Source organism: Terrapene carolina, unplaced genomic scaffold (genome assembly GCF_002925995.2).
Source record: "Terrapene carolina triunguis isolate 2854851 unplaced genomic scaffold, T_m_triunguis-2.0 Scaffold93, whole genome shotgun sequence".
In the NCBI taxonomy this organism is placed as follows: Eukaryota; Metazoa; Chordata; order Testudines; family Emydidae; genus Terrapene; species Terrapene triunguis.
Window position 1 is genome coordinate 13,026,911 of NW_020664444.1, and position 12,626 is coordinate 13,039,536.

The following is a 12,626-nucleotide window of genomic DNA, read 5'->3' on the forward strand; positions in this document are numbered from 1 at the left end:
CCCCCCCCCCCCCCCCCCCCCCCCCGCGGAGCGGCAAAAAAGCCAGAGCCGGCCCTGGTAGATGTTGTCCTTGATGTTAGAGAATGACTGCAACACCTCTTAAGATTTCTTATGAGAGGTGAATAGATAAACTACTGTAAAAGCCTCAATGTTTGGTGAAGCACAGAAAAAAAATCCATTTTGAAACTCATTTTTTTGGACTAGTAGTTTGATTGTTCTTCTGTGGCCAGAAGAGAACTTGGGTCCAGTCTCAAAGGAACGTATTGTTAAGCAGGGCCCCCCTAATGCCACATGATTATTTGCCTTAGCCCACACTTGGGGGTGCCCTGCTTTCAGCCTTCACCAGGATGACTCTCTGCAAAACTTCTTTGCTTTTTTTCATCAATATCTGGTCTAGAAGACTAACAATCTTGGATTTGAGGTCCTTTTTAGGGGTTACCTTTTCCCTTCAGATGAACCCCTTCTCCCAACATTAAAGGTTTGGTTCTGTAGTTTCTTTATGACAGTGGGTTATTCAGGAGAACACCTTTAAAGGAAAGACTCCTGTTCATCGCACCACAACAGAGTCCTTGATGTGGCAAAATAAAAAGCAGCTCAAGTAAGGCGTCTCTCGACTAGTTCATGGTTCTCTACAGGCAACTTTGGAGATTTTGCAGTTGAAGCCGTGGAAGGATATGAAAGCAAAAGGCCACCATAATCAAATGGTACAGCCCAAGCTTCCCTTATTTAGTTCTCTTCCCCTTCCGGGATGCAATTATAATGCTTTACTGGCCACTTGTGCATATATAGGAGAGCTTGCTTTGAGTCAAAAACAATATTGCGAGGAGAATATGTTTAGACAGTTTGAATTTCTTTCTAGCCTGGTGGAAAAATTGTGGCTGAGTCAAGCTGTTATAATCTTCTTTAGCTACACCTTATAGAAAAACAGATTTCTGAACGTTAGTATCCAGGCCAGATAGTAATGCCTCATGGACTCATCAGTTAAGGCATACAATTGAGAAATGTTGACTTTTTGGGAATAGAGATGCAATGGGGAAAATTTGTTCCTGGAGCATTTACATCTTTGAGAAGGACTTAGATGAAACAGGAAAATTCTGAGGGATTTTCACTGCTATCTTTAAAAGAGAAAGTTAGATTAATTTCTAACAGGAAGAGTGAACTGGGTGAAGAGTCTAACCTGTGGATGCTTAACTTATGATGCCTAAAATAAAAAGTTGTTCGATCTTATAAGATATTCATAGTCAGTAATGCATCTTCTGATAAGAATTCCCCTCTTTAAAAAGTGTTACGTAAAGTGGTTATAAATACCTACCTGTCTTGTAATAAAATAGGATTTGGCTACCTCACAAGGGTGTTATAAGACTTTAATTGAATGTTTGATAAGCAATTTGAGATCCTGGGATGAAAGGCACTATATGACTATAGTGTACTACATATGATGATAATAATTAGGGTTTTTTTTTAAAAAGAAAAACAAAACAAAAAACCTCTAGAAGAAGAGCACAGCAGTTATGAGGAGCTTCTGGTAAGAGAATCAGGAAATAACAGAGTTACAGAACACCGTAGAGCTGCTTGATATATTAAAGCAGGAAATTTCAGTGTCTGGACTGGTGACTAACAATAATACTCTCTTATACAGCTCTCTTAAATCCTCAGAATGCTTTCAAAACATTAGGCAACCTTAGCAACAGCCCTGTGGAGATAGCTGGGGACAGAAAAGTTTAAGGACTTGCTCAAGACCAAAGTCCTAAATCAGAGCTGCAATTAAGAACTAAGGAATTCCACAGTTTCACTCCTATGCTAAGATAATTAGTCCATGCCAACCTCTCACTCTTGCAACAATAGACAGAATATGCTGAACTTGAAAGAACTGTAAAAATAAATAAATAAAACCACTACTGTCCTACGGTTCAGATCCTCGGCTGGTATAAATCATGTTTTTAATTGAGCTATAACGATTTATGCCAGTCGAGGATCTGGCTCTGGTATTTCAGTAAGGGTCTTTACTCAAACTAAAACCAAAGGAACTTTTGGGGAAATGAATGAGCAGACAGACAGAGTTTATAGCATTCTATGTGCGCCCCCGGGGCCACACATTGACTGAATCTTCTGAACTCTTTAATCTTTACTGCTCAGCTCTGAGTTAAGCGCTTGCAAGGCTTGAAGCCTAAGAGCAGGGAAATTTATAGAGGTTACTTACATTACATTTAGACAAATCGTCTTACCAATAGTAAAAACCAACCAACCAACCAACCAACCAGGATTTTACTCATTTAAAACACCCATTCACAGTTAGTGTCACCTTTTCATGAAGATGTTCGGTGCGTGGTATTGCCATTATTGTCACCAAAACTTTCATTAGCTGCAGGCTAATTTCTTTGCAGTCTTCTTGGCACACTTCAGTTATCGCTTGTACGCAACAAAGCAATTGTTCCATATAAAAGATCTACAAACAAAAAGCATTAAATGTGTGAGTTTTGTTAGACAACGTTAGACACCCTTTCTTTCACAGGCCAGTAAAATTGACACAATCCTCTTTAAAAGTCAGGTATTAGTAGATGACAGTAATAAATAAGATAAATTCTACATATCCTGCTAAATCGGATGCCTATTTATTGTTCCAAACATAGACTCTACAATTCACTCAGTTCTATAATGACTGATGGGGCATTTTTTGTAGAGCAACAAATTAACACTCTCTTCCCATGCTTTTTGCTTGTAGAAGTGGTTACCTTGTCCTGTTAAGAAAAATTAAGGATCATCCTGCTAGCCACACAATGACTGCTATATGCTGGATAAATACATTAAAGAATTTTGGGGTTCCTAGGAAGATTTTCATCTTATCCTGAAATGGAACTCTTTGACTTCTAATGTTTCTGCTGTGCCAATCTCAAATGTTGTTCAAATTTCTGAACATCTCAAGTAGCATAGTGATATTGAAATACACAGAAACAAGGAAACCTGAAGGTCTGTCTCCCACCTAATTATTGCAACATAATGCATAAAACCCTGGCCCCACTGAAGTCAATGGGAGTTTTGCCATTGACTTCAATGGGGCCAGAATTTCACTCAAAATTCTTGTCAGTTTGCAAGTCTTCTGTAACAAAGCATAGAAGACCACAGTAGGCAGACGTTCCATGATTTGCTATACTCTATCAGAGAAAGAGACCATTGTCATACGACTGGTTAGCTCCATTTCCAAAAAGAAAATAAATAAAACTTGAGAATACTCTTACCTATAAATGGTATTTATCTAATGTAATTTATATAGCATTCTCTCACGATGACAGAGAAGAATTATTTCTCAAATAGAAAAGTTAGGACAACTCTGCCAAAAGCTGCACTAACAGATGAATGTGGGTCTGTCTACTCTCTATATTGTCTAATAGAGTTAATTTATAGAAGATCACGTGGCACTTTTTGCAGATCTGTCCTATGGACTCATTGCTTGAACACCCGGAGGTGGTGCTTCCAGTGGAGTAGATCCCTAAGAATAATGTATTTCAGTGTGATTAAGGTCAATTCTGAGCATTCTAAGCATCACTGAAACACGTTCCATTAAAACAAGGACTTAAAGAACTACATTGTCTCAAAGGGAGAATTAAACAGATCCTGTAACACTAGAATAATCTTCTTGAAAGGAATTATAAATCTGACAATGGGCTACAAAGAATCTTCTGGAGACAGGGTATTGGCCAACTGCATATCCCTGAAGATCCCTTGCTAGTCATTCTAAGGGCAGAGACTTAACATTTCAAACTCCTGCTGGAAAGAAAGCTAGAATTTTAATTAAGAAGAAGGCTTGGTAGACTGTATGGATTTCTCTTGTATACCAATAACAGAACACATTGCAGATCCAGAAATAGAAGAAAGGGATGAAGAACTCCTGAATTTCTGTAATTTCAACTGTTACACTAGAGAGCCCACTCCATATTGGAGAAAGAAGCTGTCATACACCAAGCTGAAAGGGTCAAGATACTGAGATCTAAGGGTCCTTTCAGCTGAACTCTTTCAGGTGAACAGTTACATTTCCTTCGCCTGTGTTAATTATTCTGCATGTAACAGGAGAGGAAGTACACCAAAGGAAAAAAAAATACATGCAATGCCTTAATGCTAATTAATTGTACACATCACTCTCACTATATGGCTCACAAAGAATACAGGCACTTCAAAATAGTATTGTAAGAACTGCCTTCAGGCTCACGTCCCATTAAATCCATCTACTGCACGTTAGTTATGTGTGTGCTTAAGAGCAATTTTATCATGTTGGAAGTGTCTTCATCCTGCATTTTTAGGATGAAGGAACCCAAACCTAGGAAGCTTAAATCCTAAAGTTTTTTGCAAAGAGTGTTCCTAAATGCACATTTAAACATACTGACCATTGCCTTTTAAAAATCAAATATTAATATCCAAAAAAACTAGCATTAATAAAAGGAAGCACTTCTCTTTGTGAAATATAACATGCCAATCACTATTGCCAAGAAAACGCTTTGTATCAATCATTTTTATTTAGCTGGACTGCAGGGCTGGGAAGGGTCAAAGTACATTCATTTGTTTGGATTCTGTACACGATGAACTTATCAAAACAAGGGCCAAATGGTGCTTTCGGATTAATCCAATTGACTCCCACTGCAATACATGGGAATGATGTTCATATGTTTAAAAGCAGAAAGTTAGCCTAATGTAGATAACTTGAAGTTCTGATGTCAGGGAAAATATCAATATCTTATAACAATATTAACTAAGACCTAAATAACCCAGTGTAGTTTGAACTGATCATATGCAAGACTGTGTGCAAACTGACAATCACAAATGAAAGACTTGTTTGCACAATAATTTAAACAGAACTTCTATTATTTTGGTCAGTATTTTCATGGTACGAAAAGGGGACTTGTCACTTTAGAAAATTTTACACACAATTTTGCAGATTGAAAAAAATAAAGTTATATTAAGGTAAGGTACAGTCTAACTCAGTGGTTTGCAAATTATGGTATGTGGGCCACAATCAGGAGGCACCCAGGTGGATTTGAAGTATAGTATGAGAACAAGAATCCGTTATAAACTACACTTAAAAACAACAAAAGTGGTTTGCCAGTCACTTTTGGCTTTTAGATTTGGTATGCTAAGACTTAAAGTCTGAGAACCAGTGGTCTAAGTCCTGGCTGTTTTGGATTTTCCATTTATCCTTACCTCTTCAGATCGCTGACAGATCTCAGGTTGTGAGAGTGTGTTGGCAAGATAAGACAAATGAGGCTTTAAGACTTGTCTTGGGCAACCTCGTATCACTGCAGCTAGAATCATGAGATTAGAAGGCATAGGTGTTTTTTCAAGGGCTGACACCAGTAACTTCAGAGATACCTTAGGGCTAACAAACGTTCCAATCAACTCTGCTGCTTTCACACACTGTAAAAGAGAATAAATATAACTTGAGGATTATTTTGAAAACACAAAGACCATTCATCATATCCTGGCCCTTCCTCTTTTTATGATTCCAGCTGTTTTTTAAATACTTCAGCAATTGGCTTATAGGCCTTTCCGCTCACTCAATAATGACTGCATGCATGAAAAAATTTTCTTGACATGTGTTCAGAAAGCTCATAATAAGGCATGCAAGCACCCTTCTCAGCATCAGACTCAAACTTTCATGAGAAAGTTGTAAAGCACAGTGTAATAGATCTCTAGCTTAGGGTGACCAGATGTCCCAGATTTCCTGGTTCAGGGTCCCCCCCACCGCTGCAAAAACTGGTCTGAGGCACAACCCCCGCCCTCATTTATATATATATAAAAAAAACAAAACTCAAAAAAGAAGTAATCCATTTTTTGTTGCATTCACACTCTTCTCAAAACTGTGTTTTAGAGAAGCACCTTTGTATCCCTCTCTGGCATGCGGAGGAGTCAAGTATACGCAGCAGCCTAGTGATAGCATTGTGTACTCCATACAGGAAGAGCCTGCTGCTTTCAATCTTTCATTCTTGTAGCTAGCAGGGCTGCCAAGTACTATGTATCCCTCTCTGGAATGCAGAGGAGTCCCAGGACCCAGGCTCCAGCACAAGCCTGAACGTGTACACAGCAACTGAACAGCCCCGCAGCCCAATCCCGAGTCAGTTGACACAGGCCAACCATGGATGTTTAACTGTAGCGTAGACATACCCTTAGAATCTCCTAACCCAATGCTCAGGCATTGGTTCAGTGATGACTCATAGAGCAGAGAATGCTCCTAATTGAATTACCAGTACTGCTTCCTACAGCATTCTGAGTTTTTCTTCCTCCAAGTACTGATCAGGTGCACCTCTGCTTAGCTTGTGAGAACAAACTCAACTTCAGCCTAAAGTGGTATGGCTCAGGACCAGACATGTGGAGTAGAATCAGGGAGAACGGGTGTGAAGAGATCTAAAATCTAGTATATGGGAGGAGGGTGAAGTCTGTGAGAAGAGAAGGAATGCAGAGGGTGCAGAGAGAAGTAAGGATAAGAAATGGGATCCAGACTCCATTTGGCTTCAACCCTAGCACTAACCCATATAGAAGCTTGATTTGGAAAACCAACCTTTGTTGACATTGCCTGGACTATCTGCAGCCAGTATATGTGAAAGTAACAAAAACTGGAAATTGGCAATGGAACTTTTTGTTACAGCTTATTTTTCATGTGTTCCGGCGGCAGTAAAAAGAAATAAACAGGAACGAGATTTAGTTCTTAAAATTATAAAAAAAAAATCTGTCCTTTATACCCTTTGAAAAATTTGGTTTAATTATTTTGTAAATGCAGCCGTGACTGTTAATCTATGAAAGTTTTGCCTGTTGATAAAAATCAGTAAGAACTGTGTATTTTAAGGCACTGGCTTAAATAAATCTATTAGAAAAAGTGTTCTATTTCTTGTCTAAACACAACAGTGGGAAGGAAGCATTTACTTGTATAACTGATGTATCTGAACACCGATGGCTATCATACGAAATAAACATACCTTAATGTTATGGTTAGATTATGCACTGAGAGATAACAAGTGAAATTAACTAGAAAGGGCATGAACTGCACATATTTTTAAAATGGAATGTGTTGCCCCAAGGCATTTACACTTAAATCTGCTGCTTATGATTTTTAAGAGGCTGTTAATGCTTCACTTGTTGGCATAAGAGGTGAAATAGTCTCAGTTTTGGTCTTCACGCGAATCATACAAAAATAAAATTTATTTTAACAAATACACATAAAATCTACAAAATGTTTAACATCCTCCCTAAAAACATTTAAAACTATTGGGGGTCTTGATCATGCATCTGGCAAAACTCATACTGAGTTCAACATAATCACTAGCATCATCTTTTCCCATAACAATATTTCTTGGAAACATTTTGTAAAAGAGAAATGAGATTCAAAGCTCTATTAACAAGTGGCAATTGTAACATTATTTTATATCCTGTGGGAAGAATGAGATGGCAACTCATCAGTTTAGGACCCTTGAAAGAAACGAGAAGGGAGAGAAATTATAGGCCCAGTTTACTCATGTTGTTAATTGTTTGTGTGCCGAATGCTCCTTTGAGCCCAATTACAGGATGGGGACTTTTCCCAACATGTTAAGTAAAATATTTTAAAATTTATTTTCAGTTCATTAAAAATAGTTTAATTTAAGCCATATGGACCCAATCCTGAGCACTTCCCTCTCCTCCCCTAGACTTCAGTGAGAACTGAAGGAAGTAGCCCCATATAGGACACACTCAAGACTATTTAAGATTGGGTCTCTAGGGTATTGTAGATATCTAAAAAAGTCAAACTTACATTTCTAACCACATTATTCTCTTCACTTAAGCATACTCGGTACAAAGTTGTAAGCAGTAGCTCCATGTGCTGTGTAATGTGATCCTCTGCATGTAGCAACAATATAAACAGAAGCTGAGATGCTTTTATTCTGGTGCCTTCAACCCAGTCTGTTACATCATGACAGAGACCGGGAAGAATTTTGGAGAGGTTTCTTGTAACAAGCTCCCGACATCCCAATTCTGGTCGAACCACTAGAAGAAAAGAAAAAAAAAAAAAAAAAAAAACAGAAGGAAAGTTCAGGAAAAGCACTACAAATGCTTTGCAGAAAATTTTAGAAAAGGTTAATGGTGTTGATTCATAACAAAAGTAATGTCTTCTCTGCTTCTATGTGAAGTACATGATTCAAAGCACTGCATGTGGCTTTATCTGTGAGAGTGCCATTGACTTTAGTAGCATTGCTCAATTAAAAACTCCATTTTACACTTTGAAAATGTAGTTATTTAATAAGTAATATTAATACCACCCAGGTGTTATATAGCAATTTTTATTAGTAGAGCTCAAAGCACTTATATGATTGGAAAGTTGGTATTTACATTACATGCTTTATTTAAAAAAAATTATAAAGGAGAGAGGAAAGAAAATAAGCAGCTCACCACCCAACATGGCAAATGCATTTTAGCCAATCTCAAAGCATATGACAAAAAGATAATCTCCTTTTTACTGTTATAATGCCAGAGACGGAGAGGTTTGATTTTAAAAATCAAACGGAAGCAAACAAAAAGAAAAACAAGAAAAGCTGGACTTTTTCAAAACAAGCTTGGTGGTGTCAGTGGCTCAGACATAATCTGAGACAGCAAGCAGCAGTCAGAAGACTTTGAAATAGCATGAGAAACATTATATACAGGTTTCAAAAAAGAAAAAAAATATTCTTTTCAGGGTGTCAGAACAGAGCAGGAGTTGGCGAATGTGCCTCCTTGTACTTCATATTACTGATATCGTAATCATGTCTAAACTCCCTAAAATAAATTCTTCAATTGTCTCAGGGCATTTCCTCCCATCTGCTTATATGGCTAAAAAAAAAAAAAAAAAATGCTGATCATAGGTAAACTGCATTGGGTATAAAAAAGATTGAAATTTGACAAGGTGAAAAAAGGTTTATTAAAAATGCCTACGAAGTACCTATTTTAAATAAAATTCTTTAAAACATAAGAGACTGTTTGATTATTGCTTCTTTTGTGTATGGAAGAGAGCACTTGGGATTATAAAAATTGACAATGAATAGCAAAGGTCAAATGAAGAAATCTGCTTGAGAAAACAAATATGGAGTGGCATTCTATTTGACCTGAGGCAGAAGGTTTTTTTAAAGGATTCTGACCATTCCTTTTCAATAGTTCCTTCACTTCAGATGTTCAAATGCAGACATTTAATCCCTGTAGCTACCTGCTGTCAAAGAATTTTTCCCCTTCACTATAAACTGTATCCCAAGGCAATGGTTGCTCAATGGAAAGTCATTCAGTTGTTAAGATGGCATTGAATATTAGGGCAGTCTTCAACCCCCCCGCCCCTCACACCTGCAGTGTCTGTCATCATGATATCAAAGCACAATAAGGCTGAGGTGTCAGGTTCATTAGCTTGCAAGTACAAAAAGGTGGTTAAAGAAAATGCATTATAGCCCATAATGGAAAAGGAGGAATTCTAGATGTTGAAATATAGATTTACAATGAATCACTCATTATCATGGAATTCTTTTTAAAATACGTTTTGAAAAGGAAGCAAATAGAGGCAAGTGTTAAAACATAATTACAAAGAATAAAAAGGAACTTAAAATACCAGAAACTGAAATATAAAACATATGGTACAGATACATAGCTAAATACAAATCTTGCAACAAGACACCACAAATTCCTAATCTTATTTCAAGACATACATAAGACTCAGTGGTAAATCATCCTTTTCTCTTTTATCATGCATAGCTAGAGAGACACTATCAGATGCAATTTGGCAGTAAAAGTAAATGGCAGGAAGGAATCTTAAAGTAATTATTAACTTCTTAGGACTGAAGTACAAAATTACCAGGTAATTTCCTCAGAATGCTCTGCAATTATCTATTAATCTTTTCATTGAAGACTTAAATGCAGAACTTTAGCGAGCAAGATGAATACAAAAACTGATGCAACTGGGCAGCATGGGGGGTGCGGTTTGCCCAACATTGCAAAACACTTTTATTGTGATCAGAACATTGTCTCATACAGCTCTGTAGCAAAGACTGGCTCATGAAGTAGCTCACTTTCCTTAAAAAAATGATGCAATTAAATACTAACAAAAATGTTATTTTAACTAATATGTTGCGCCAAGGTTCCCTCTTGTGGTATGTTTTATCTTTCATGGTAGGAACACCAAAACTGATCAGCTTTGCTGTTCCCCCATCAATCTCACTCATGGGATGCTATACTATAACACATATCCCTGATGATATGCATTAATTCATAGGAGATGCCTGAATTTGCGCCTTATCTGAAAATGGTGTAGGTAAATACAAAACTGAAGAGGACACCAAAGAAGGTCCTGGAAACAGGACCAGTAATGTAGATGGTGCCAATATTGAATGGTGAACTGCTCTTAGTACCAATTTTTGAAGGTGCATCTTCACTGAGCTTGGCATTTTAAAGATGTGTTGCCACCCATTCTAGAATATAAAACATTCATGAAGATGTTGCACGTAGTGTAGGAGGAGGTTATTTCCTAAAAACAGTAATCTGAGATGATAACATTTGAAGCAAAGTCTGATCTGGTTCAAGAGTTTGGTGCAGATTCTGTGAGGTCTCCAGTGGCTGTAATGGTTCCTAGAATAGCAACTTCTTTTTCTCAGGGAATTCCTAGATTCTTCAAGTGAAAACTATCAATGTATCAGAGGAACTGAGTAGTAAAAAGGGACCCATTCCAGAGTTGTTGAGCTTAACTATAGGATAAGAAACCTTAGTATGTTTGAATGCTTTTGAAGGAAAATTTAATAGCCTCACTTTCACTTATTTAAGTTTTCAGGAAAAGAGATTTAGGAATCCAGCGCTAAAGAGAAGGCAGAGGAGAAAAAAATAAAACAGAAGCTGATGAATACTATTCATTTTAGCTCTGGAGGACATTTTTGAGTATATTCTGAGATAACATGTAATAACTCCAAAAACTCAAGGCCCATACAAAATTCAACTAAGGCCTTTAATAAGAAAGCAAGCAAGAGGAGAATTAGTCAGGCCTTGGCTACACTGGCGCTGTACAGCGCTGCAACTTGCTGCGCTCAGGGGTGTGAAAACGCTGCCCTCCCCCCCCCCCGAGCGCAGCGAGTGCAGCGCTATAAAGCGCCAGTGTAATCAGAGCCTGCAGCGCTGCACGCTCGCTCGCAGCGCTGCAAGCTACTCCCCTCGGAGAGAGCGGCAGCACTGTGAATTCCCGAGTGTAGCCAAGGCCTCAGACTCATCAGGCTTTTGGAAACCAAGCGATAATAGGCAGGATGTGCTGTCATGGTTATAGTTTCTTTTCTGATTCATGAACCATTGGATGATAAAGTACCCACAGGTTTTCAATAGGGTGCTAAGCATGATGTGCTGTAATGCAAAGTAGGCAATGGCCTCTGCATGGAGACTCAAGGACAAAATTCATTGAGCAAGCATTTGCTTTTATTACCAAATGGAAGTACCTTTTCAGAGGTATGATCACCTTTCATGCTAGTGGTAGCTCCTTCATTCAAAATTGTGAGGAAGTTGCAGACTGCTTAGGTGACTTGAGACAGGTCACTTACTTTCTGTGTCTCAGTTCCCCCTTTGTCAAAGGGTATAACACATCCTTTCACCCACCTTTTGTATATCTTGTCTATTTATATTGTAACCTTTCTATGTGTTTGTAAAGATCCTAACACAATAGGGCTCTTGTCTCAACTGTGGCCTCAGGCAATACCATACCACAAATAACTACTTATAACAATAAGGATAAAGTATATTCTTTCCATGACAATCCTTTCCAAAGGTAAGTTAAAATGTTTTAGAATCAATTAGGAGAAAAGTCACACTAGTTTCTGTTATTCTTGTTTTTATTACTGAACTTTCTTCTTCTTCCGTCCTACCCTAATTTTAATATGGGTAACAAACAGCAGCATTATTTCACAACTACTAAGATTGCTTTAGAGTGCTCTTTTACATTCAGAATACCGACCACAACATTCATGAAAAGGGCAAAAATTTCCCTCAACCTTCATTGCAGATATTTTTAAAAACCTATCATTATCTTTACAAAGGAAAAATATGAGTGATGGGTAATTATATAAAAATTCATGAGGCTGACCATCTATTAATATGAACAGCCTGTGACACAACAAATATTTCTCTTATCACTAGAGGAAGCAAAAGCATTCTTTACCATTTACATGTCCCAAAGCTAATATAACTTACATCACAAAAATAAAAAATAAAAAGAACAACAGATCAACTTGACTGCCTTGAAGGCTAAGCAGATCTGTCAAGTCAGTTACCATTATGAAGTGCTTCCCCTTTCATTCAAGCATTACCAAGTAAAACAATTTGAACAAAAATATAATTTCAAAAGAGAAAGAACTCCGGAACCCACTGTCATCGAAAGGATTTTGCTGCTGGGGATTCTGTGACGTGATTGGCAGGTAGGGACAAGTCAAGCATGATCTTGTTCTTTCACACCATAAGAGCGTTTTGTTCTGTTAAATCTGAGTATACAAATCAATAGGGTTACCATATGTGGAGTGTCCCACACTCCACGGGGCCCCGGCCCCGCCCCGCCCACGCCCCCGCCCAAACTCCACCCCCTCCCCCAAAGTCCCCGCCCCAACTCCGCCCCCTCCCCTGCTTCCCGCGAA

At 38.0% G+C, this 12,626-nt stretch overlaps 1 protein-coding gene across 1 annotated transcript in view; it reads right to left on the bottom strand.

Annotated features, from left to right (window-relative positions):
* Positions 1-12,626, bottom strand: part of DNAAF5 (dynein axonemal assembly factor 5) — a 43,336-nt gene that overhangs the window by 22,758 nt on the left and 7,952 nt on the right. The window contains exons 5-7 of the mRNA XM_026650768.2: positions 7,769-8,001; positions 5,191-5,403; positions 2,303-2,446 (exon numbers count right to left, since the gene is read on the bottom strand). Coding sequence (XP_026506553.1) covers positions 2,303-2,446; positions 5,191-5,403; positions 7,769-8,001 — 590 coding nt within the window. The remainder of the gene's footprint in view (positions 1-2,302; positions 2,447-5,190; positions 5,404-7,768; positions 8,002-12,626) is intronic.